Source organism: Sapajus apella, unplaced genomic scaffold, assembly GCF_009761245.1.
Source record: "Sapajus apella isolate SASKATOON/1434 unplaced genomic scaffold, GSC_monkey_1.0 scaffold5, whole genome shotgun sequence".
Lineage (NCBI taxonomy): Eukaryota > Metazoa > Chordata > Mammalia > Primates > Cebidae > Sapajus > Sapajus apella.
In genome coordinates this window covers 30,088,009-30,115,154 of record NW_022436945.1, presented here as the reverse complement: position 1 = coordinate 30,115,154, position 27,146 = coordinate 30,088,009, and the positions used below count along the sequence as shown (strand labels likewise).

General features: G+C 46.6%; 1 protein-coding gene across 11 annotated transcripts in view; it reads left to right on the top strand.

Moving 5' to 3' along the window:
* The window catches only part of APBB2 (amyloid beta precursor protein binding family B member 2), a 399,910-nt gene that overhangs the window by 354,214 nt on the left and 18,550 nt on the right, over positions 1 to 27,146 (top strand). For 4 of the 11 annotated variants that reach the window (XM_032274022.1, XM_032274018.1, XM_032274014.1 and 1 more), the window contains 2 exons: positions 14,805 to 14,810; positions 26,156 to 26,270. In XM_032274022.1, coding sequence (XP_032129913.1) covers positions 14,805 to 14,810; positions 26,156 to 26,270 — 121 coding nt within the window. Of the gene's footprint in view, positions 1 to 429; positions 631 to 14,804; positions 14,811 to 26,155; positions 26,271 to 27,146 lie in introns of those variants that run through there. The other 7 variants (XM_032274019.1, XM_032274016.1, XM_032274020.1 and 4 more) reach the window with 4 other exon arrangements.

Genomic DNA, 27,146 nt, shown 5'->3' with positions numbered 1-27,146 from the left:
AAAATAGCCCGGCGTGGTGGCAGGCGCCTGTAATCCCAGCTGTTAGGGAGGCCGAGGCAGGAGAATCGCTTGAACACTGGAGACGTTGTAGTGAGCCGAGATCGCGCCACTGCACTCCAGCCTGGGTAACAGGGAGACCCTGTCTCAAAAAAGAAAAGAAAAACCAGAAACTCAGAAGGCCTAGAGCATCAACTTTTTCTAAAGAGGTTCAGTGGGGTTTGAATGAACTTTTTAAGTCCTGAGAGTCCAAAAAGAGAAACGTTCGTGCCAGGAAGGCGGTAGATGGGGCTGGGGGATCCCCTGGGCCAGGCTCCTAGCTGCCTGGAGCCCCTGGCGGGAGCACCTGACTGGAGCGCAGCCGGGCGGGGCGGGGCCACGCGCCTCCCCAGCAGCCAATGGGCGGCGGCGACGGGCCGGCAGCGTGGGCGGGGCAGGGAGGCGCGGGCGCCGCTCGCTTTGACTTGAGCCCCGGGCAGTGCGCGCCGCTGCTTGAGCGACGGCACCCGCTGGCTGGTGGCGGCATCCTGGGGCTCGTCGTAGCGCCTGGGGCGGCATCCCCGTCCGACCCCAGGAGGACCGGGAGACAAAGGTGAGGAAGTTGGCGAAGGAACGGCGCGCCTTTGTTTGCAGGTCAGTTCAGAGGGAACGGGGGTCGAGCCCAAGCTCGCTCGCAGGGACAGCGAGGCGGGCGCGGGAGACCCGCGGGACAAAGGCTGCGCCCTCCCGAGTCAGCGCTTAGCGAGATACAGGGTCCGAAGAGAGGGTTTTCTGCCTCGCCGATGGGAAGGAGGAATGAGGATTGTATGAAATGGGGTGAGGCGTCCTTGAACCCCAGTTTGCCAGTGCGGTAGGACTGTTCTGGGTGGGCTCTTCATTGATGGGGTCTGCACGGGGCATTTCTGCTGTGGACAGCGTTCTGTGATTGAGGCAGTGACTGCCTTCGTCTCACATGCCCCCTGCTGAGGCCACATTTCTGTCTTCCTGTCTACATTAGGACTGAAAGATATTTCAGGGTTTTGGTAATCCAATATTTGGATTACCGAAGTCATTTTCCAATATCCTTTCGTGTAGAAAAACTGTGCATCCCCAAATGATTTTAGTTACATGATTTAGAATACTGGTGTGACTTCCATGTGAGAAAATATCTCAAATTCCCCAAATGTAGAAATGCAGCCAGCTCTTGGCTTGAGAAAGAAGTACTGTTTTTGAAAAGAAAGGCGTGATGATTTAAATATTGCTTACAACACTCCATTAGATTGTGGGAGAATCTGTGCCTTTTCTATTATCTGTTTCCCTATACCAATATTGTAACCAGGCACATGTATGGATTCCCTAATTAATGCGTAGCTGTGAATCTTCATTACTGCTTTGGGTGTGAGAAGGCGGGAGGAGGAGGCAATCCCATTAGTCTTTTTCTTTCTTTTTATAACTGTGCAGCTGCAGCCTGGCTTTGACTTGTATCATGAATGGGGGTTCTGCCTGCTTTTCTCATATTATTCTCTTTTAGGTTTTCTTAGGCCATTGAGCAGTTGGCCCCTCTTCCAGCCAGCTCTGACACAAGAGTAGTTTGTAAGTTTCTCCCTAAAAGTTCAGATCCTTGCTGCTGCCTTTTGTTAGTTGCTTTCGGAAAGGAATTAAGTGTCCTGAGACCTTTCCTAAGAAGTTAGACACAGAATGTGTTGTGAGGAAAACAGCCCTAAGTACATGTTTGTAAATTTGGTCTGTAATTTTGTGAAAGTTATAAGTAAAAGGGAGCGTGAATTAAATGCTTAATAGGGAAAAGACTTTGCACAAAGCATCAGCCAGTGTCATCAAAGAAGGTGTCATGGTTTGTAGCTCAGTAAGAACCCTGCTTTCCTTTTTGTCTCCTTTTTCTCTTCAAAATTTTTTTTTTTTTTTGAGACAGTGTCTCTCCATCTCGGCTCACTGTAACCTCTGCCTCCTGGGTTCAAGTGATTCTCCTGCCTCAGCCTCCTGAGTAGCTGGGACTACAGGTGCACCACCACCGTCCCTGGCTACTTTTTGTATTTTTAGTAGAGATGGGGCTTCACCATGTTGGCCAGGCTGGTCTTGAATTGCTGACCTCGGGTGATCTGCCTGTCTCGGTCTCACAAAGTGCTGTGATTACAGGCATGAGCCGCCACACCTGGCCTAATTCTATCATTCTCATTTTGCAGATATGAGAAACCCACTTTTCTAACAGCTGGCACATTTTTGAGTTCTAGCTTTTCTGCAGTGGGGATAATTTATTTAATAAGTATTTACTGGACACCTGCCATGTGCTGGGCATTGGTGCTGGTGATTAAACGGTAGAATAAATACAACAGGTGTCTTCTTCCTTTCTTGGTGCTCACACTATGCTGGCATGGGGCCCATTGCAGGTCCTCTGCACTGGCGCATCCCTGGGAAGCAATGTCGATGACACTGAGGTGAGACAAGAAGATACTGCTGCTGACGGCTGCCCTGGAGGTCAGCTGAGTATGTGGCTGTAGGTGCAAACAACGAGGGGCCCTAGGTCATCTGCACTCCAAGGGTAGAGGTATTAATCAGGCCAGCGGGCTATTGGGCACTAGAGTTGGTCATCTTGAACTTCCTTATTTTGATCCATGGGTACCTCTCAAAGCAACCTGGAGTACAGGGAGGGGCAGAGCTGAGTTCTAGAGTTTAAACATTGGCACTGTTGATTTGGATGTGGTCTGTTATAAAAACTATCAGTCATGTCGCCTCCTTGTCTCTTGGACAACCCCTCTAGAAGATGAATTTGTTTTGTTTTGTTTTGTTTTGTTTTGTTTTGTTTTGTTTTGTTTTGAGATGGAGTTTCACTCTTATTGCCCAGGCTGGAGTGCAGTGGCACGAACTCAGCTCACTGTAACCTCTGCTACCTGGGTTCAAGTGATTCTTCTGCCTCAGCCTCCTGAGTAGCTGGGATTACAGGCACCTGTGCCACACTCAGCTAATTTTTTGTATTTTTGGTAGAGATGGGGTTTCGCCATATTGGCCAAGTTGGTCTCAAACTCCTGACCTCAGGAGTTATCTGCCTGTCTCGGTCTCCCACAGTGCTGGGATTACTGGTGTGAGCCACTGTGCCCAGCCTTGGAAATGAATTTCATTTGGTACCACTGGCTGAGCAAAGCTTTACGTCCGTCCAGTCTCCTGAGTGTTAAGAGGTGACTTAACTGTGTTCCTATTTACTCTCCATGTACATTTCGTGAGTTTTGGGGAGGGAACTGATGGCACGTAACATCTTACATAGGTTTTCATATTTTTCCACAAATCTTTAGGATTATGGAAAAACATATAAGTAGTAGTGTAACTTGTCTTTTTAAAGGGCCTATCTTGAATATAGAATATGACATATTTGAGAAGTTCTTAGACTTTTAAATTCCTCAGGCCCTAACATAGTACCTAGTATCGGATGCTCTCCACAAATAACCCAGTTGTTGAATGGGCAGATGAATGAATGCAGATGAAAATACTTCATTGTCTATTTTTAGGATTCAGCTATGACCATCCCATGTGCCTAATATTTATAGTCTAATGGTTAATACAGTGTTCAGCAGATAGGTAGCATCTGTGTATCAGGCACCTTGTGAGACAGCATGAAGGACTGAGACAGACAAGGTTCCTGTTTGAAAAGGCAGGAGATAAGCTGGAAAAACAATCCAGGAAGCAAGATAATATAGGTTCTGCTGAGTGCCTTAAAGACCATCAACAGCATAATGCAACAGAGTAGCTTAGTGGGGAAAGGGGCCCCCAGGAGGCAGCCTGTCCTAGGAGGCAACATTGAAACCGGCCACGTGGGGAGTGAATAGAAGAGGTGAGGATGGAGAGGAGGCCAGGGCTCTGTGCTGGGGTGGAAGAGGTGGGTAGGACAGGATCCTATAGGGCTTTTGGGCGGTGGTTAAAGGTTTGCCATGAGGTGCCCGTGAAGCGGTTAACCAGGGGAATGCCATGATCCAGTTTACCTCATACAAAATGATCTCGGGGAATGGATATTGGAAACAGGAATGGAAACCGCGGAACCAGTTGGCCAGCCCTGGCCCAGGAGAGATGGGTGATGTGGCAGAAGGCATGAAGAGAAGCAGGCAGGTGGGGGAAATGTCACGGAGGCTGCACTGGCGAAGTTGACTGTAGAAGAAACAGGAAGGGGTGTGATCTAGGATCACACCTGGTTTCTTTGATGCGTGGTTTATGCCTGTAGAAAATACATGTTAATAGAAGTAATGACTGTCCAAGGACAAAGTTACCAAGCCGTGGAACAACTCCCTTCACATTTATGTTGTGTCAAGACCTTGATTTAGGCCAGGCGCAGTAGCTCACGCCTGTAATCCCAGCACTTTGGGAGGCTGAGGGTCCCCAAAGGATCACTTGAGGCAGGAGTTCAAGACCAGCCTGGGCAATGTAGTGAAACCCCGTCTCTACTAAAAATACAAAAATTACCCAGGCATGGTGGCGCACACCTGTAATCCCAGCTACTAGGGAGGCTGAGGCAAGAGAATATCTTGAACCTGGGAGGTGGAGGTTGCAGTGAGCTAAGATCGCACCACTGCCTTCCAGCCTGGGCGACAGAGAGAGACTTTGTCTCCAAAAAACAAAACTTTAACTTACTTTTCTTTGGTTCTCCGGTGTAGATGAGCAGACATATCCATCCAGTGCAATCTTGTGTAGTTGGCCATTTTTCCAAGATGTTTTTACCCTTCAATACCCTGTCTGTACTTCTCAACTGGTTATGAGACCTTTGAGCATTTTTCTTTATTCTGACTTGAAAATAAAGAATCAGAGTAAGAAGAGAAGACAGGTTTAAGCCTTAATTTATATGGAGTTATTCTACCTTTGTTCCCAGTTTATAAGAATCCATTCATAATTATATATATATATATATATATATATTTTTTTTTTTTTGAGACAGAGCCTTGCTCTGTTGCCCAGGCTGGAGTGCAGTGGCATGATCTTAGTTCACTACAACTTCCGCCTCCTGGTTTCAAGCAATTCTCCTTCCTCAGCCTCCTGAGTAGGTGGGATTACAGGCATGCATCACCACAGCCTGCTAATTTTTTCTATTTTTTGTAGAGACAGGGTTTCACCATGTTGGCCAGGCTGGTTTTGAACTCCTGACCTCAAGTGATCCTTACTCAGTGCTACGATTATAGGCATGAGCCACTCTATGCAGCCCCATAATTACATTTGAAGTTACTTCACATGCAGCATCCAACAACTGATATTCTCTCATAAATATAAAATTTATTCCATATGTATTTCAATTCAAAGAGAATAACTTTCTTAGTAACTTTTCAGGAAATTCTTTGAGCATTTTGGGAGCTAGAGAAGCCATTTCTAAAACTAAGTACCGAGTTTCTGATAGGATTTTCTGCCCCCTTATTCCAGCTGCAGAATTGTGAACTTGAAAGCTTATGACATGTTTCTCAGAGAACTTTAGTTTTGAGATAACTTTGGTTTGGTTTTGAAAAAAAATGTGTCTGTATGTGTGTGTGTGTGTGTGTGTGTGTATAAAAAATATTCCTTCCACAGTCAGTATTTTGAGCAGATAAGAAAGGGCAGGAGTGACTTGAGCTGCCAACCATTCTGATCTAGACACCTGGACTGGGTGCCGTATAACATGTAAACTTGACTGGGGATGAATAAATTATAGCAGTTGAAATAATTATGACACAGGACAAGCAGCAGCCGAGAGCACGGTTGACAATGGGGCCAAGGTGGCCTGATTCTGTCATATCAGAGCATGCATCTTTTTGCGTGGTTAACTGAAAATGCTGTTTTCGAGGATTCTGGTGTGTTTTGTCTTTCATCACCCTCCCCCTTAAAACATTCTAAGAATCGTAACCTGCTAGTGACCTTTTAGAAATAGAATGGCTAGGGCAGATGTCCACAGGGCTGCTACTTCACATCTTGGGCATCTGTGTAAGATTTCAGTTGAGCAAAACGTTGTTTGGTTCTAAAGCATTCGCAAGTTGGAAATGCTCTTACTCCTGCATCTTGGTGGAAGAGTTTCTAGCCAGCCTTGGAGTTTGTCACCTGTAACGGGAATTACTCTGCCATCTCAGCCAGTCACAGGGTCCCTCCATTGGTTTACACTCTACTGTTAACATCTTGAAAATGTTCATTGTGTTTTTAACAAGGAGACTTGCGTTTTCATTTTGCACTGGACTCCATGAAGTATTTACCCAGTACTTGTCCACATCGTATGTTGTGCCCTTAAAACAGATCGTCTTCTAGAGCAGGGGTTGGCAATTGTTTTCTGTAAAAGGCCAGATTTTTTTTTTTTTTCTTTTTGGAGACAGGATCTCACTCAGCCACCCAGGCTGGAGTACAGTGGTGTGATCACGGCTCAGCGCAGTCTCAGCATCTGGGCTCACGCAATCCTCCTGCCTCAGCCTCCTGAGTAGCTGAGACTTACAGGCATGCATCACCACACCTGGCTTTTCTTAAAAAAATTTTTTTTGTAGAGATGAGGTCTCGCTATGTTGCCCATGTTGTTCTCAAACCCCTGAGCACTGGCCACATATTAAATATTTGAGGCTTTTGGGGCCACGTGGTCTCTGTTGCAACTACTCAGCTCTACAAGTGTGGCGCAGAAGCAGCCATAGCCTCTGCCTAAGCAAATGAGTGTAGCTGTGGTCTAGTACTCTTCATTCACAAAACAGTCTGAGATTTAGGAGGGTCATAATTTGCTGATCCCTGATCTGAAGGACCTGCATAGAACCCTGAATGACAATTCAAATAGGGACTTTGTCATTTGGAACTAAGAAGGTTCAGTCATCTCTGGCAAGCTTTGTGTTGTGTTGAACATTAGCCCCCAAAGAGAATTCCTGCAGAAGGTCAGGGTGTTTGGGGTACTTCTACGCTTGAGCCTCTTTATTCTTTAAGATGATATATTTATTTTAATTGTTAATCATGGACAATAACAGGAAACCAAACACAAATGATAGTAATTTAGGGTGTTACAAAGCTGGGCGCAGTGGTACCCACCTGTAGTCCCAGCTACTCTGGAGTCTGAGGTGGGAAAATCACTTGAGTCAAGGAGTTTATGTCCAGCCCGGACATCATATAAGACTCCGTGTCTTAACAAAAACAAAGCAGGATGTTACAGCAGTGGCATTGTGGTTTTTGTTTTTTAAAGATTCTTCATAATATTCAATGAAAAGGGAAAAAAAGATGCTAGAACAAAGAGACCAACTACCTAAAAAAAGTAACCTTAGTAGCAGGGTGCAGTGGCTCATGCCTGTAATCCCAGCATGTTGGGAGGCTGAGGCGGGCAAATCACCTGAGGTGAGGAGCTTGAGACCAGACTGGGCAATATGGTGAAACCCTGTCTCTACTAAAAATACAAAAAATTATCTGGGTGTGGTGGCGCTGAGTAATCTCAGCTGCTTGGGAGGCTAAGGCAGGAGAATTACTTGAGCCCGGGAGGCAGAGGTTGCGGTGAGCTGAGATGGTGCCGCTGCACTCCAGCCTGGGTGACAGAGCAAGAGTGTCTCAAAAAAAAAAAAGTAACCTTAGTAAACATAAAGAGTACATATTCTTTCCAACTGTATCAAGAAGCTAACTCCTGCCATTATACCCTAGTACCTCTGACAGGGCAGGGGGGATGGTTTGTAGGTGCCCCAGAGGGCAGATTTCAGTCCATGGCTGCCTCGACAGGTATGGGAATGTGTTGTCTTGGGTCTTTTCCTTAAATGATAAGCAGAGATTTATTTCTCTTAGAGTACAAATATAAAGAAAATTATCTGGGGATAAATCTTGATAGAAATCAATATACAAGGGAAATTTATATATTGATTTCTTCAGGAGCAGAGGAGCTATTTCTCATTTAGACAAATGTTCCGAAGAAGGAAATCTAGTTAGGAGCTCTGGCGACACCATTGTTTCTGCTGGAGATGATCAGAGTATAGATTTCCTTTGCTTTTAAATAGAGTCATGAGAGATTAATAATCTCAGAACTTGCCTCTTGCCTGTTCAGATGAAATATATGTTTTATTAACATTGTTTCAGCTGACATGAAAACAGGATATGAACCAAAGTCATTTTAAAAGTGCTGTCTGCGATGAGCAATGGCAGGAGAAAAAGGAATTCAGCCAACTCCCTGCTGTTTGTGGCATCACTCCCTTAGCTTCTTACCATCGTGATGAGAAGGGAGTTCTCTGTTTCCCTTATTTAGTTATCCACTTATTCAAACATATTGATTGATTGCCTACTATGTACCAGACAGTGGTAAGTGAACAGGCAGAAAGGTTCTCGCTCACATGAACTTTACTTTTTCGGTGGAGAGGGGGAAATAGGGTAGTTTCAGATGGCTGTGAATGTTGACAATGACTGGGGGATCCTCAGGGTTCTTTTGGAGGCTGTGACCATCAGGATGATGAGGGGAGGGCCTGGGGGGGAAGCAGCGGAGCAGCAAGTGCAGAGGCTGCCAGGCAGGGGCAGGCTTGTACGTTTCAGAGCCAAAGGGTCCCAGTGTGGCTGGAGGCAGGGAGTTTGCAGGGGTGGGGGGGGGTAGATTGTAAACAGGGGCGCCATGGAATAACTGGCTGCTGCATAGGGGATGAAAAGAAGGTAATTTAAACCAAACACAGCACTTAATTACTGTCACCAGCTCCAGCAGTGGTGGAACCAAAAGTCCAGTAGGGACAGAGAAGGGCAGAGCAGAGGCCACCTCCAGCGAGGAATGATGTCCTGAGCAGAGCCAATTAATTGGGAGGGAGCCCAGCTCAGGTGCCTGGTGCCCCAGAGCTACATGGTAGAGAAGAGCCCAGCCAACAGGCCTGCATTCTGTTTGCAGATCCACCACCTGCTAGCTGTGGGCTTTTGAGCGAGTTAGCTTAAACTCTCTGACCCTTCGATTCCTCATTTGTAAAATGAGAGTCAGGATGCTTCTCTCTGCAGGGTTCTTGAGTGGCTTGGCGACAGTGTCCACCAAGAACAGAGAAGTCAATAGCCAGGAGCCACTGCTGTGACTTGGTTAGTGTTAATCAGCCTTCCTAGGGTTGATGTCTGCTTTTCTTTAAATATGATTGAGTTTATATTACACCAGAAATACTTGTATCTAGATGGAAGTTAACAAAATTCAGGGCTGGGCGTGGTAGCTCATGCCTGTAATCCCAACACTTTGAGAAGCTATCAAGATGGGAGTATTGCCTGAGCCCAAAAGTTTGAGACCAGCCTTTGCAACATAGTGAGACCTTGTTCCTATAAAAAATAAAAAATTAGCTGGATATGATGACACACACCTATAGTCCCAGGTATTTGGGAGGTTAAGGCGGGAGGATTGCTTGAGCCCAGTAGTTTGAGGCTGCAGTGAGCTATGATCGTGCCACTGCGCTCCTGCCTGGGCAGCAGAGCAAGACCCCATCTCAAAACAAAACAAAATTCAAACGAAGGCCATATGTATTTGCTTTCCATGTTACCTACCCTAGTACTCCTTTTACCTGCACAAAGAAATCCCCTTGAAAATTGAGAAAGTGATTTAAGAACGCGTCATAGCCACAAGAGGTCCTGTACGTAGCTGGGTGCCCACCATGATTTTAAGTAGGAGTCTTGTCTGCACCTTGCCAGGAGTTTGTACCTGGTGGCATTCTGGCATAGAAACCACTGTGCTGTCATTATCCCTGCTCGGAATCAGTCTCTAAATTCTTGCGCATTCCTGTGCTTTGTCAGATAGGAGCCTTCTGGTGTCAAGGTTTTTGTTTTGTTTTGTTTTGTTTTTTTGAGACAGTCTCGCTCTGTCACCCAGGCCAGAGTACAGAGGCATGATCTCAGCTCACTGTAACCTCCACCTCCCGGGTTTGAGCGATTCTTGTGTCTCAGCCTCCTAAGTAGCTAGGACTACAGGTGTGTGCCACCATGCCCCGCTAATTTTTATATTTTTAATAGAGAAGGGGTTTTGTCATGTTGGCAGGCAGGTCTTGAACTCCTGGCCTTAAGTGATCCACCTGCCTCAGCCCCACAAAGTGCTGGGATTACAAATGTGAGCCACCATGCCCGACCCAGTATTTTTTATTTTTGTTTTATCATCTTTGCTTTCAGAAAGGAAGCTAACCCATGGTTTCACAGTTCAGGTGGAATTTATAAAACTTTATCCTTTCATTACACCCTAAACTTTAAAGTTGAAACTGAAACATGGCATAATTTAAAAACTATAAGCTGTTTACAAGCTTACTTGATAACTAAATATAAGCTGCGTGTGTGTTCTTTATCTCAGATATTCAGAGAAGCAAGATTTTTGCTTTTTTTTTTTTTTAAATCTGTGATACAGCACAGATGAAAGCTGAAGCTCATTAATTCTTGCTGTCTTCAAAGATGGACTTTAAAAAATATTCATTTCCTGGTTGCTTTTAAATATCTCTTTTCCCCCTCGTTAGTAAGCAGACTGGTAACTATTGTGTCTTCCTTCCAATGGCATGAGAAAGTCCTTTGTTTAGAAGAATGTGCCTTGAATTTCAATAATCTTAACCACTTTAAATCCTAGCTTTACACTCTTAAGTGCTGGAACTCGAACTTTCCCATCATGGCGCTGCTGGGCAGGACGGTGGGGTGGGAGGGGAGCTGGCTTTGGAGAGGAAAGCATGCTTGGTCGGAGGCGGGTGTTAATGTCCCCGGTTGATCCTGGGAAGGATAGAACCTTTCCCTGAGATGAATTCTCTGAATATTAGCCAGAAATCAGTTGGTAAATTTGCATAAGTTCAGTGTTCGTTTCTGTTCAGAGGCCTTTCACCTGCAGCGTTTAGATTCTAAAGGGGCCTGGAATTGAGTTTCAGGAATCACTGAACTTTTCCAGCTCTGCCCCCCTTTTATACAATTGTGTATAAGATTGTGAGTCTGTGCATGTTTTTTTTTTTGTTTTTTTTGGAGTTTTATTATCAGATGCAAAAGTGCCTTGATCCAAAACAGGCCAGGAAACTTTCCTTTCTCCTGGTGGACCTCCCCTTCCCTCCCTCACATAGTGATTGGCCTGGCCTGCACCCTATAGGCCATACTCAAGCCACCACCCTATAGGAGCTTTATATGGATTAAATAATGTAATCTTATAGCATTCTCAGGACATAAGGGTCCCTATGATTCCCATTTTACAGATGAAGAAACTGAAAAACAAAGAGGCTAAAGGCCCTGACCAAGGGCAGATAGTTAATCAATCAGTCAGTATCTCTCTCTCTCTCTCTCTTTCTCTCTCTCTCTCTCTCTCTCTCTCTCACACACACACACACACACACACACACACTTGAAGCTGGAGGAAAAAAAATGTCAAACTCAGGAGCTGGTGCAAGAATTTTCATGACATGAAGTTTTGCAGTGCTTGCTTCACTGTCATGTGGATAATGGTGTGATGGGTGTTCAGAAGGCTCAAGAGATGGCGGGTGATGAAAGACAAGCGTCGGAAAGAAGCCTGCAACAGAGACTTCTGCAAAAATGGAGTGAGAATTCTACTGGCAAGTCCTTGCTTTGTGTGCTCAGTTTGTGAAAAGTGGACAGTCGTGCACTGCATGAGAAGTAGGTGGCCGTGCCAGGGAACAGGAGACGGCGTCCTCTTCCCAAAAGCTGGAATAGACATTGTCATTCTGGTGTGCTGGTTTTGTGGGGTTTTTTTGAGGAATTTCCTCTTCATTTGGATTCCAGTTACACATGCCAAGTACTTCTGGTATTTCGGGCTTATACTAATGAAAACATTGCCAATTACGCCCGCATTTATTTTCTCAAGGAACAGCCACGGAGAGCATGCTGATCAGGCAGCCTTGGGGTATATGGCTCATGTGGAATTAATCTTGGGGTTTAATTCTTCCCACTGGCATCTTGTACAGCAAGAAGGGAGTAAGCATACGCCTGGCGCTAAATTTAGCCTTCTCCACTTTCAGACTGGCTTGTCTTGTGCAGAAGCCCAGCTTTGGACTGATGTTTTCTCCCCAGCAAATTTGCCAGGTGCTGAATTGGTGGAGCTGCTGGCACTGTCTGTGACTCTCCTGGGTTTTTGAATGACGTTTCAAAGATCACTCTGCGGTCTCTATTTATGGCTGGTTTTCACATTGATACTTAAATCAAGCAGTGTTTATTAACCCTGAATGAATTAACTGTGTTAAAAGTTTGCGGAATCATTTTTCCAAGCCCGCCTTCAGGGAAAAACACGGTAGCTACATCTCGGCGGTATGTTTTTAAGTGAATCACTAGCAATGGATCGGACTTAAAATATCCAAGGCTACAATAAAATTATACACAAAAGAAACAGGTCGTATTCTCAGATTGTTAGATTTTTAAAGTTTTTGTCACACACTAGGGATAGGCTTTTTATTAATAATAAGAAATTGAAAACGTTTGTTATAATCAAAACCAAGTCAAAACACTAACACTTCCTTTACTGATAAAAATCTGAGCACTAAGGAGTTCCTAGCACATTCATTCTGAGATTAGGAACCCAAGAGTTAGGGAGGTTGTGTGACTTGCATAATGTTACCCAGCTGTGGATCCAGACTGGGACTAGCATCCGGGTCTCAGGGTCGCTTGCTGATCTTGTAAATTGTGACCCGAGCCTGGCTTTGGTACGTGGAACTAAGTAGCACAGAGGGACCTGAGCCAAGAGATGACTCTCCAGCATCCTGTACAGCTGGGGTCCAGCAAGCCTGAGGAGAGGGCCCCTGCCGCTTCCCCAGGTGACTGCCCTTCTATGGGAGACGGTCCATCTCAAATGCTGCCCAGCACAACACAGCCGAAGAGGTGAAGCCACTGGATGATGCAGTGGTAATACCTATAACGATGCAGGTTATTGCAGCTTCGTTACATGCCTGGCATTCCTGTACACACATCGTCCCCTTTAATTTCATGCTTATGATGCCCCTGTGCATTACGAGCATGAGCAGGTGCCCTTATCCCCTCTTCAATGATGAGGAAACGGGTTTCGTGGGGCGTACCTTGTAACACAGTGTGCTGGCACACAGAGGAGCCCTGGAAAGCTATGTTGAATCAATTAAGAGAAGGTAAGCAGTGTACTGGAAGGAATGTGGCTACCCATCTGGATTTGAGCGCAGCTGGGTCTGCCTCTTCAGCCCAGAGACCCTCTTAGGAATTTTTAGCCACCTCTTTCCCTATAAAAGTTAACCAAAAGAGAGGAATGTTCCCTGTTCCTCTAAAACCCTAGGTTCTGGCCAAACCCTTTGGCCCTACCTTGAATACTTAAGTGTAGGGACTTTCTGTGTTTGCCATTTAAGAGACAAACCATTAGGGGGCTCTGCAGGGCTGTGTAGAAGTATGAAATACCCACCGTGGGTGCGTCTAAGACTAGAATTAGAGTCCTGCAGCCTTCCCCGTATAGTAGCTGTGTGACCTTGGCCAAGCATCTTAACCTTTCTGAACTTGTTTCCTCATCTGTCAGTGAGAACAGTAATATTGACCATGTCCAGTTACTGTTAGAGGTCAAACAGAGCTCAGTAAAGGGCAACTGTTGGCTGGTGGTGTTGTCATCATTAATATTAGTCAACTTTAACTAATATTAGTTAACATCTGTGCCCTGGGGCACACTGATCACTATGGCTTCCTTTCAGTACTGAGGTAGATAGTTGCATATTTTATCACAAAAGTCAAATGTGCTTGTTGTGTCATTTTCAAAGAGATAGAGAAAGTAAAATCCTCCATAATCCCCTTTACATATTACAGTTGACAGTTTGGGTGTCGTATTCCAAATTTTTTACTGTGCATATGTTAAAATACATATGCAAACATTTTGTTGTTTTTATAAGACCATGGGTCTACAACTTGGCTTTGTTTTTGCTCCACTTACTGATGTGCCGTGGTCATTGTTCCGCCTCAGGGTGAGCAGCTCTTCCTTTCCACTTAATGACTCTGTGGTTCACTGTCTGGTGCGCTTGGTGTTTCATGCCATGATTTTAGCTCCATCCCTGCAGGGCCCTGCTGGCCGCTCCATGACCCTGGCCGTAGAGTGCCCAGGAGAGCAGGTTTCTGTGAACATAGGGCTTCTTCCTTCCCTCCTCATTATCTGTCCAGTGCCCCCTGCCTCTTCGGCCCAGTTGCTCTGGGTATAGTGCGTGCAAATCGGCTGTGACAAGGCCAGAAGAGAATGGTGAGCACCGTGGGTCAGGGGGTTAAGTGATTTCATTAGGATCTCGGGAAGCTCAGGGAAGCTCAGGGAGGGAACTCCAAGAGTGCGGCCCCAACCAGAATCGCACTCTGCTCCTCTCTCCATTCCATTCCATTCCTCTCATTCCTGGCACATCTCCGATCTCTCCCGCTTTGAGCTGTCATCTCCTGTCTCTCCCGCTTCCTGCCCCTGCCCTTGACCTTCTTGCTGCCTCCCTCCCTGTTGCTCAGTAAGGATGCATCTCGGGAAAAGCACCTGGATTCCAGTGATATAGCTCTGTTAGTAGAGTGTCAGGAATGTCAGTAAAACAGGTAAGGCTTTGTCCATGCCGTTGTTTCTGTATGTTATTTATGGGGAGCAGGTGGAGCTGGAAAATGAAGACGTGTCCTCTGCCAGTGTTTACTGCAGTTTCCTGTATTTGACTGTGATATTTGAAGCTTGATTACCTCCCCCGGTTGTTATGTTACCTCTGTAAATTCAGCTGGCATCTCTTGGCTTCATCGTAATGTGGCTCAGAATACACACTTCTGGGCGATACGGTTGACCTAAAATAAGCAGGGAAGGCCTATTAATTGCTGCAGAGTTGGGAAATGAGATGAGCTGTCAGTGCCGAGATTCAACTGTTAACGGGACTGTGTTATTTGCGGGATGCCGTGTGAATGCTAACGTGTTGTTTCTGCTCTGTTCCCTCACGCCTTCCCGGATTCAGAGAGAGGTAACTGGCCGATTTTCACTTCTCCCCCTTTCGTGGTGTCCTACTTGTCTGGCAAAGCTCACTTGCTTTCTTCATGCTGCATTACCATCCTCACAACCATCCTTGTCTTTGAAAGGCAGAACTTTTTTGTTTTCTTTTGTTTCGTTTCACCTTTTATCACCAGCATTTAAAACGGAGTCTGGAATTGCTTCTGCGCCCCTCATCCTCTACTGTGTTTGACCCTGTTGGGAAAGGTGACGGGCTGAGTGATTAAGTCTAACACCAATGTGGTCACTCTCACTAATGACTGAGAAAAATCTCATCAGCATGGCAGGGAGTGAATGTGATGGAAATAGGTTATATGCCATGTTGTAGAAGGAGGCTTTTCATGCTTCTGGAAAAAATTAATGCGATAGCCAGGTGTGGTGGCTCATGCCTGTAATCCCAACACTTTGGGAGGCTGAGGTGAGGTCAGGAGTTCAAGACCAGCCTGGCCAACATGGTGAAATCTCATCTCTACTAAGAATACAAAAAATTAGCTGGGTGTGGTGGTGGGCACCTGTAATCCCAGCTACTTGGGAGGCTGAAGCAGGAGAATCACTTGAACCTGGGAGGCCGAGGTTGCAGTGAGCAGAGATGGCGCCACTGCACTTCAGCCTGGGTGACAGGGGGAGCCTTTTCCAAAAAAAAAAAAGCAAAGAAAGATTAATATTAGTGCTTATATTACAGATTCTCTAAAATTTTATTGCTAAAGTTTGGCACCAGGCTACTAGCCTAGCCAGAAGCACTGATTCAATTTCAGTGTCAATTATTAGCCAAAATATATGGCCCTCCATCCCCACCATGAGAAGGATGGAGCCACAGAAAAGACATCACTATGAAACAAAAGAGATTTTGACCTCAGTTGTGTTTTTCCAATGCTCTGCATGTCAGCCTGCCCATTCAACTGACTGGGGACTTTAAGCTCCCCTATTCCATAGCTCTACCAGTTGATAATAACTCCGCTTTTGATGGAAGAAGAGAATTTTGAGGTTATTCTCCTTGAAAGAATGGTTGTGGTTCCTGCTGGGTAAAGTGGAGAGACACGAAGGCAGATCTCCTCTTTGTGTCAGAGTCGGTCTCCTGTAACCTCCCTGCCTGGTTGGGAGCTGGAAGTGATGAGTCCTCAGCCGGGAATTCCTGCCACACTGGTGTTGTGACTGCCCCCTGCTGGTGGCTGTTTTCCCTGTGATGCACTGCTATCATTGTCCAGTGGTCAAGAGGGAGAGACAGCCTAGAGTGGGCGGTGACACCTCCAGGGCTGGTCTTCCAGAGGGTGTGATTAGGAGAATTTGTGCGAGCTTCCCTGATTTTTTAAATCATTGGCGGAGACCCTGGCGGTGCGGGGGAGGTGGTGGAAGGTTCTGGAGGATGAGGGCTGTGCATGGATGTGAGCTCCTTCATCTAAAATAAATGCCAGTCCCACCGGAGTCAATGGTGAGGATATTTTCAGGTGTTTGCTAGTTCTTATCCTCCGTGTTTATTTGGGTATCCTCGCTGGGAAGCAGTTGCTCCAAATATTAATAGCAGGACTCTGTTCTAGAGAGGGCTACAGATTCTAGTTTGCCCAAGCCACCTTGATGATTGCAGGTGGGAGAATTTCAGATCTGCTGTTTACATACTCTGTGTCTCATGAACGTGCCTGGTGAAGAATTCCCTGCCAGGTAACGAGTTGCTGGGATGCTCCTTTCAAGAGGCTAAAAAACTTAGCATCTTTTTAAGCTTGCAAAGGAGAAAGTAAGTTAAGCTTACCAAGTGAGATCCTGAGCTTTGTGAAATTAGTGATGCCTGCATATGATACATATGACATTGGGTTAAAAAGAACAGAAAACCAAAGTCTTACTTGTGTGTGTGTATTGCAGGGGTCATTCTGGATTGGCCATCTAGAAAGATGAAGTTTCTCATGTACTTTCACTTCCCTGTTCCTCCCACTCTCACAACAAGATTTTCAAAGTGCAGTCGGAAAATAAGAGCATCCAGTCTTGAAAACAGGACTCACTCTTCCTCCAGGCCTTGTACACGCTGTCAAAAACCCACATTTTGGTACAGCCCAGGAGCTCTGTAATTACACCATGTTCCCATGTGGGCTTGCCTTTTGAATTCTGTTTTGGATCTGATACTGTGCCCTGAACAGGTAAAACAAAGAGGAGGGAAAGCCCTTTGTCATAAAGTGCCAGAAGTGCAGTGTTTGGATCCAGTCCCTTTGCTGCTGTCTTATCGTTATTTACAGATGGGACCTGCCCTTTGCAAATAGCAGCAGGAGAAAGATAAGCTGGGAGGAAAGGGTCATTGGGTACATTTTAGCAAGTCTTAGTATAATTCTTATGAGTGCAAATATTTATTAAAAATGCCCCTCAGCTGAGCATGGTGGCTCACGCCTGTAATCCCAGCACTTTGGGAGGCCGAGGCAGGCAGATCATGAGGTCAAGAGATCAAGACCATTCTGGCCAACATAATGAAACCCTGTCTCTACACAAAACTTAGCTGGATGTGGTGGCATACACCTATAGTCACAGCTACTTGGGAGGCTGAGGCAGGAAAACTGCTTTAACCTGGGAGGCAGAGGTGTCAGTTATAATCCCAGCACTTTGGGAAGCTGAGGCAGGTGGATGACCTGAGATCAGGAGTTCAAGACCAGCCTGGCCAACATGGCTAAGCCCCATCTCAACTAAAAATACAAAAATTAGCCAGGTGTGGTGGCACATGCCTGCAGTCCCAGCTACTCAGGAGGCTGAGGCAGAAGAATTGCTTTAACCTAGGAGGTAGAAGTGGCAGTGAGCTGAGATCGCACCTCTGCACTCCAGCCTGGGCGACAGAGCGAGAATGCATTAAAAAAAAAAAAAAAAAATCCCTCATGGATAAGGAGACAGTATTTCCAAGTACGCTTTTTGGTTGACTTATTTTTCTTCATTTATAATATGGTACCTACCCTATTTATTGAATGCCATTTGTTGTGTGCCAGCCTTTACAATGTCCCTGCATAAAACATGCCATGTATTTGACCTGAGCAAATGTGAGTGATATGAAAGACGTTATCAAATAGTGGGGACTTGTAAGGAATCCCAACAGCAGAGAATTAGTGAGAGATTCGAGTGGAAAGTGAATCTAACAGAAAAGGACAGGTGAGTTCCTGCCAGTTACATGGGTTCTTGTACAGCTGATGACGTCAGCTTGTTCTGTGCCGCTCCAGAAAGCATAACAAGATCCACAAGCAAAAGCTACAGGGAGGCAAGGTTCAGTTCATCATTAAAAAAAATATATTTTGAACCAGGCGTGGTGGCACATATCTGTAGTCCTAGCTACTGGAAGGCTGAGAGGGGAGGATCACTTGAGTCCAGGAGGTCGAGGCTACAATGAGTCGTGATTGCACCACTGCTCTCCAGCCTGGGCGACAAGGCGAGACCCTGTCTCAAAAAAAATAAAATGAAAGATAATATATAAAAATGTTTTAAGAAGAGATACACACACACACACACACACACACAATTCACGGAGCTTTCTACCAACAGAACAGGTTGATTTATTAAAGAAACAAGATGTCCTATCATGGAAATACTCTAGGTACCACCTGCTGTAAAAGGGTCTTTGAAAAGTTAGCCTGAGTCACAGATAAGAGGTGTGTAGATGCCCTTTTGAAGAGAGGTAAACACTAAGCAAATTCCATTTACCTTAAGAGAGTTGCAAAAGAGAAATTTAGGGAGAGAACCAGTAGTTCTGGCTGTTCTTTAAAATAGAGCCTGCGTTTGCCAGGGAGGCTGAGGTGGGCAGATCACTTGAGGTCAAGTGTTCGAGACCAGCCTGGCCATCATGGTGAAACTCCATCTCTACGAAAAATATAAAAATTAGTCAGGCATGATGGTGCACACCTGTAGTCCCAGTAGTCAGGAGGCTGATGCATGAGAATCACTTGAACCTGGGAGGTGGAGGTTGCAGTGAGCTGAGATCATGCCACTGCACTCCAGCCTGGGTGACAGAGCGAGAATCTGTCTCAAAATATAATAATAAAATAAAATAAAATTGAGCCCACTTGAATAAAGAATCATTTATTCTATAAAGATGGATTAAGCCCCTACGGGTGATTAGAATGCTGTATAATGGAGAATATATAAAAGCAATCTTTGGTCCTCTTTATTTTTTTATTAAGAAATTTGAGGCTGTCAGATAAGACGTCTTAACACTGACATTTTTCTCCAGCAAAACTCTAGCCTGTTCCTCTGGGAGAGTGATTACTGAGGAGGACAGCAAAAAAGGAACAAAAAGAGTTGGAAACACCAGGGTTCAGTAAGCCGGTGGCAGCAAGTACTTGGTGCCTGGTACTAGCTTCTGTCACCATTTAAAGAAGAGACACAAGAAATTATAGCTATCAGCCTTCCACTTCCTGGCTTATAAAAGAAAATACAGTAATTCTCATGACTACAGGAGTTCAGTGGAGTGAGACTTTATGTATGGGTAGCAGATGGCTCCTGGCCTAGCCTTGTAAATGGCTAGAGAATGGCGTGAACTCGGCAGAGGGCAAAATGGTCTTGCTGCCAAGTGTGAGACAGAGCGTAGAATTTCAGATAATCACAGGTTCCTTGGAATCTACAAGTTGTTGGAAAACCCAGGAGCTATGTTCTTTCTGGCCCTTGGAGATCTTTTGGGCCAGCTATGTGGTTTTACAGATGAGACGCTGAAGCCTGGAGCCTGCGTGGCTGTGTGAGGCACCCAGTTAATGAGCGTGGCTCCCAGCCCATCTCTCTGAGATGGGACCCTCCTGGCGCGCTGGAAGCTGGGAGTGCTAACGGAAGGAGAGTCCTCTTCGGCTCCCCAAGTGAAGGCTCCTAAAAGGTGCCTGCAGTGGACCAGCCAGCCGCTGTGTCCCATGCAGCAACCGAGCTGCTACAGGCCCTGCCTGCTTGGCTGCCTGACGCCTGATGGCCATGTGGCACCCGGCACACTCTTTCCTCCCAGCTCACACGCTCAGCCTGAGCTGATCACGCCAGTTTAGTTTTGCCCAGTCTGTTAGGAATACTCTGAGTGTGGAGGTGTATTTACTACAAAGCAATTTCTTATGTCCTTCAGAATACAAGAAAATCTAGGAAATATTACATTGCTTTTACATATGACCATAATGGCGTTTAGCATCATAAGACTGGGATTGGGAAAAGCACTCAACTGTGTAAAAAACTAACTGGTGACAATTTGGCCCTTCGATCACTGTGGAACCCGGCTGATGGGATGTAGAGTTTGTTTACTATTTTCTCTACTTTTACATGTGTTTGGAAAGTTCCAGAAGGAGAAGAGTAAAAAACAGAAAAGAGAGAGGGTTGAACTCTGTTCTTTTAACTCCTGTACTCTTCAGCCTGGGGCCCCAAACTCCAGGTCACTGTCGACCTCCCTGTGGCTAAGCCCACCTGCTGTGTCTCCTGCTGTTCTGGAAAGCTCTCTACTGGCTTGCCTGAGCCCCCTTTCTTTGATGTCTTTGGGACCAGCCTCTCCTGGGCTTTTCCTGCCCTCTTCCCCAGCAGTTTTTTCTCTACCTTCTCATTGGACCTCCTGCCTCAACAAGGCCTCTAAATGTTCTTCTTCCCCAGTCGCCAGGCCTTGCTTTGTCGTGTTTTTGTTTGTTTGTTTTTGAGATAGAGCCTTGCTCTGTTGCGTAGGCGAGAGTGCATGGCACGATCTCAGCTCACTGCAACCTCCATCTCCTGACTTCAAGTGATTCACGTGCCTTAGCCTCCTGAGTAGCTAGGATTATAAACATGAGCCACCACATAATTTTTGGTGTTTTTGTTTTTTGAGACAGATTTTCACTCTGTCACCCAGGCTGGAGTGCAGCGGCATGATCTTGGCTCACTGCAACGTCTGCATCCTGGGTTCAATCGATTCTTCTGCCTCAGCCTCCCAAGTCGCTGGGATGACAGGCGTATAACACCTAATTTTTGTATTTTTAGTAGAGATGGTATTTTGCCATGTTGGCCAGGCTGGTCTCCCAACTCCTGACCTCAAGAGATCCACCCACCTTGACCTCTCAAAGTGCTGGGATTATAGGCATGAGCCACCATGCCCAGCCAGCTCTGTCTTTTCATGCTCCACACTCTCACCTGCTCCCCGACTTCAGCTGCCTCCCCATCCATGTCTCCTGCCCAGACCACAGGCCTCAGTGTAAGGTCCCAGCACCCACCTGCTTGGTGGGCCACATCACCTGGTGACGGACCTCAAGCACAAGCACCCCACATGTCTTGTCCACCCTGGAGCTCATCAGTTTCCTGCACCAAATGGGCCCTCCTCCCTCCCCCACTCTAGTGATGGGGTGCTTAGCTGTCCTAGCAGGGACCCCAGAATTATTCTGAATCCTCTCCCTCATCCATACATCTCTCACACATCTGCTATTCCTGCCAGCCATCCTTCCAGCCCCTCTTCCATCTGTCTCCTCTGCCCTGTTCTCACAGATGCTGATTCAGACTGCACTTCGCTCATCCTCCTGCACTGGACCACTGCAGTAGCCCCAGCAGTCTCCTTCCCTTGGCACACATTGTCCCACTAAACAAATCACATGGGGTCATCTATGATATTGCTAGGCTGGGATGGCTCAGAGTAAGGGCCATTGCTGGCAAGACACGAGGCACTGTGCAAACTGACTACAGACTCCTGCACAGCTCCCTGCAGCTGCGCCTGTGCCTCACCACAGCACCAGGGCATACGCATGGGGCAGCCGGGAGTTCTCCCAAACACTTGGTGGGACTTCTGACCTCCGTGCCTTTGCTCATACCCATTTCCATGTTCTTTGAACCATCCACTGTCTTCTTACCCTGTTGAGGTCCTTCTTATACTTCAGGCAGCAGCTCAAACCTTACTGCCCGTCTGTAACATTAGACAGGGTCTTGCAAGGCTGGAACCTTATCTGTTTGAGTTTGCCTCTCTGGTGCCTGCTATATAATACCAGCTAGAAGGCGCTTGTAGACTTGTAGAAGTGAGTTGAATTTTTTTTTTTCCTTTTTTTGAGACAGAGTCTTGTTCTGTCGCCAAGGCTGGAGTGCAGTGGTGTGATCTCAGCTCCCTGCAACCTCTGCCTCCCAAGTTCAAGCGATTCTCCTGCCTCAGCCTCCCGAGTATCTGGGACTATAGGTGTGTGCCACCATGCCTAGCTAATTTTTTGTATTTTTAGTAGAGACAGGATTTCACTGTGTTAACCAGGGTGGTCTCAATCTCCTGACCTCATGATCCGCCCGCCTCAGCCTCTCAAAGTGCTGGGATTACAGGCATGAGCCACCGTGCCTGGCCTGTAATGAACTGAATATTTTTTAAAATAACAGTCTTTAATACCACACCATAAAATCCAAATGGCAGTTGCATTCATTTCCTATTGTTGCTGTAACAAATGACCACAAACCACGTGGCTTAAAGCCCCACCAATGGATTCTTTTTCAGTTCTGGAGGTTAGAAGTGTCAAATCCCAGTGTTGGCCAGGCTCTGTTTCTTCCAGGGGCTCTGGGGAGAATCTGTTTCCTTGCCTTTTCCGGCTTCTTGAGGCTGCCTGCGTTCCTTGGCAGCTGCCTCCCGTTCTTTTCCTTATGAAGAAGGTACCTGCCGTTTTCTCCTGTGAATTTGCTGGTCCTACCCAGAGAGTCCGGGATAACCCGTCTCAGGATCCTTTGTTGATCACATCTGCCAAGCCCCTGTTGGCATGTAAAGGAACACAGCCACAGATTCCTGGGGCGCGGGGAGGGATTATGACTCTCCTGCAGCAGCCCTTTTAAGAAGTCAGGTGCCGAAAAGCCAAGCTTTTCACACAGGCAAGTGATGCTTGGATTTTGTTCTGAATCATAACGAAATTTGATCCGTTGTGTATTTCATCGTGCACAGATGAAGTTGCTCCACTGGTCTGTGGTCCAGGCTTGAAAGAAAGGCCTCACTGCCTCTTACAGATCTCCGTATTTAGGGCTCTCAGCTGTTTTAGGATGACTCAGGGTATGTTACATGAGCATGAAATGGGAAATGCGCACATTTCTTGACCTCCACGGTGAGGAGAAGGCACCTGTTTTATCCTGGGAAGCTATGAAACCTGTGGAGGGTTAGTTACCAGACTCACCCACCGTCATGGACTGACAGATTTCTGCCTCCCTAATTTATTAACCTCCACTTGGGAGGAAACAACAGATATGGCTGTAAAAAAAAAAAATAATAGTGAGAATCCCTCCCAAAAAAGCCCGAGGCTGCTAAGTTTCTCCTTGGAGAAGCTGTAGGTTCCAGATGGTTGCCCTTAAGGCACCAGTCACCTTCCTCTGCGCTAGAGGAAAATGAAGATTAATAATCATAATTTAAGTTAAGCCTAAAGGGCTGCCTGTGAGTTCTTGAACCAAGGCACAGAGGGCACGCAGCTGAAGTTTGATAGGAATAATCCATTGCTTATTGACCAGGGCCTGTTCACCCACCCTGTCAGTAACCGTGGGATGTTGCACTTTGGAGAGGACAGACACAGACATACGGTAACTGTAAAAGATGTGGCATAACGACCTCTTCTTCTTGTGGCACAGAATGTAAATACTTGGGGCATTTAGACACAAGCAGGGTCCTGGGGCCAGAGTATCAGGCAGGCCGTGGAGCCGGGCCATGCTGAGTAGACGGGCGTGCGCTGGACGGTATGGGAAGGGCCGCTGGTGACCACGTGAGGGAAGACACCACTGTGAGCAGACACCAAGACCCACCTCTTCTGGAGCAGCAGGGGGAGCTGTGCAGTTGGGGGAACATGCTGGAAAGTTGGTGGGACAAATTTTGGAACTCCTAAAATCCAGCCAGAGATTTTGGACTTTGTGTGGTTGACCACAGGGAGCTTTGGGGAGATTTGGCCTCAGGAACTTGGCAGCTGCATGTAGAAGTTGGAAGGATTGGAGTCATGTGCAGGCAGATGTGGCATATTTCTGAGGGACCCGTCTAGGGAGGAGGACCAGAAGCAAGGCGTCCCTTGAGTGTGATCTCCAAAAGGGATGTCCTCTGTCCATATCTTATGTGTTGCCTTTGATGGTGGTTGAGGCTGAATGGGAAGGCCTCAGGACCACAGTGTGAAGATTGCTTACCCCTCAAAGTCTCGGCCCAGTGCCTTGCCCCAACCCACTCCCCAGCCCAGTCATGGAACCCATTCAGGCCTGACTGAAGGCCAACTTTGCCAACAAGAAGGAGGGATGTGTGCAGCAGGCTCACGTACTCAGCCACAGGCCCGCGCTTCCACTCAGCCAGCAAACACTTAGTAGTACCAGCGATAGCCAGGCCTGGACTAGGTGCTAGGGATGAGTTAGGCACAGTCATCTTCATGGAGCCGCAGAGCGTTGAGGGGAAGACACACTCAGACACTCGCAATGCCCCAGTGTATCTCTCCAGGCTCTCCCCCAGCTTCAGCCAAGTCCTGGCAAGCAGATGGAGACAGCCTGAGCTCAGGCAGGGAGGCAAGGACTGGCTTAGAATGGCTGCATGGTGGGAGGGCTGGAAACGGAGGGATGGATGCTGGAAATTTCTTGGAAGTGAAACAGGACGAATGTGGAGATTGGATGTGGCAGGTGATGCGGGGAGTCCGGTTCTAGCATGGAGGACACAGAGCTAGAACATGAAGAAGCAGGAGGAGGTTGGAAGGAGAAATGTTGAGGTCAGGTGTGGACAGCCCGTGGTTAAAGCGTCTTAGGGCAGCCAGGTAAGACACCTCTGAGCTGGATCCTGGGCTTAGGGAGCCCTGCTGCAGGGCTGCCTGGGTGTGGCGAGGTGAAGTTGCCAGGCAGGGTTTTCCTACCAGACCTTCGCTATGGCCAGTTGCCTGCCATGGCAAATCCCTGTCCCTTCCCAAGGCCGCCAAGGCTATCTTGGGGAAAGACTCCATCATAGTCTATGAAAAGGCTGCCAGTTCTTACCTTAAGAGAAATCATTAAAAATAAATTCATCTCTACTTATATCTCCAGACAGTATCCTGGCTTAGCATCAGATGCAGATAAATCACTGTGAATCCCCACGGGTAAAGCTGGGTTCATATATATAAACACTTTCATCTTTAAACCACTGTCCTCCAGTGTTAACATTGAGAAATTCAGTCTTACCGCATGATTCTTTAGAAGCCAAGTAATGTCACAGTCAGTATCCTTTTATCAGTAGAACAAAAGCAAACACCCCGCATTAGCTGCATGCTCACCAAAGTGCCTGAGCTGGCAATAAATAATGCGCCGCTGCTGTCGCCCTGAGATCTGAAGTCTGAAAAGTGTTTAACACAATCAAAGGATTGCAGTCCACAGTGTCTTTGAGTTCCGACATTCACTGTGATTGCCCTTCAACTGTCTCAGTCAGCTGTGGGCTGATCCGTTGTTTGTGCACATGTTTCTACATCGGAGCCTATTGTTTGCTTCTGCTGTGCCACTGTCTATATCATTATCTCATTATGCGATTCATGCTCTCCTCAAACCTTTCTGTTTTCTAATCATAACACTGATTGTTACACTAGATAGAAGCGTTCTGTGAAACTCAGTTTTCACTAAAGATTGTTAGAAATTCCAAGAGTTCAACAGACTGGGTTTTGAAAGTTACAGTTTTCACTCTTGTTGCCCAGGCTGTGCAGTAGCAGTCTCAGCTCACAGCAACCTCCGCCTCTTGGTTTCTTCAAGTGATTCTCCTGCCTCAGCCTCCCAAGTAGCTGGGATTGCAGGCACCCACCACCATGCCTGGCTAGTTTTTTGTATTTTTAGTAGAAATGGAGATGGGGTTTCACTGTGTTGGCCAGGCTGGTCTCACACTCCTGATCTCAGGTGAGCCATCTGCCTCGGCCTCCCAAAGTGCTGGGATTACAGGCGTGAGCCACCATGCCAGCCTCTAAAAAAAGTTTTTTAGAGGCAGAGTCTTGCTCTGTCGCCTAGTCTGGAGTACAGTGGTATGATCATAGCTCGCTGCAACCTCAAGCTCCTGGGCTCAAGTGATTCTCCCACCTCACCCTCCAGAGTAGCTAGGACTGCACGTAAATGCCACTGCACCTGGCTTTTTTTTTTTTTTAAGACAGTGGTTTCCCTATGTTGCTTGGGCTGGTCTCAAACTTCTGGCCTCAAACAATCATCCTACCTTCTCTTCTCAAAGCGTTGGGATTACAGACATGAGCCCCTGCACCCGGCCCACATTGTAGGTATTTTACTCAGAAATGAATTTCTAATATTCCTAAAACTATTTAATAGGAAGCTGTTTAAATTTAATTTTCCTTTTAATCATTGTATACATTGTTTACTATTGACATGCTGGCTGCTAGCTCAGTTAACTTCATAACTAAAGTATGTGTTGGTAAGTAGCTTCTTTTACTAATATACTGATACATTTTGCTTGCACAGGGATTTTGCTTATGTAGCAAGAGACAAAGATACAAGAATTTTGAAATGTCATGTATTTCGATGTGACACACCAGCAAAAGCCATCGCCACAAGCCTCCACGAGATCTGTTCCAAGGTGAGTGGGTCGGGCTAGTGTGGGCCGCCTCTCTCTTTTTTTCTTACTGCATAAAGGGATGTGGAAGGGTAGTGGGGTGGGTACATTGACCTGCAGTTGAGAAGCAGGCAGACTGTTCAGCCAGAGTCGTTAAAGTATTCTTGCTGTAGGCCAGGCATCGCTCTAAGTAGCACTCCATCTACACAAAATGAACAGACCATAGTTCCTCCTGCAGCCTGAAAATGTACATACATACATACACACATATATATAGAGGGATATAGATATGTATATCTCAGATAGGCAAAAACAATGGCAGAGATATGTACACCCCTGAAAACAGGGAAAAGGAGTCAAGGCAGATTTTCCGGGGGTCTGGCCATCTGACCTGAGAGCGAACGCAGGTAGAGAAAAAGACTACAGGAAAGGAGGGTGCAGGAAACCATCGGGGTTTCTGCAAATGCCGGGAGCTCTGGGGGTTGCGGTCAACACACATCAGCTTCCTGAGAACACACAATGGCTCGTAGAAGCTCCCTCTCTAGCTGGGAGGCAAGAATGTGGCCATTGTCTCACGCTAGTAAGGGTCCGGCTTCCTTAACCAGAGTCACAGAGCCTCAGAATGAGAACAGTCTGGTGTCACCAGTCCAGCCTCCTGCGCCCGCCAGCATAACCGCCCCCTTGCAGACATGCCCCACCCTCTGCCCTGCACGCCCATGGACTCCCACAGGTGGAGTCTCTCACTTTTCAGGAGGAGGTTCTATTACCGAGCAGCTCTGGCTGTTAGAGATTTCATCTTTATGTTGAACTGAAATCTTCCCCTTGGAGCCTCCAGGTACTGACTGGAGATCTGCCATCTGTTGCAGGAGAGAAAGGTTCCCTATTCCCTTTGCTGGCCAA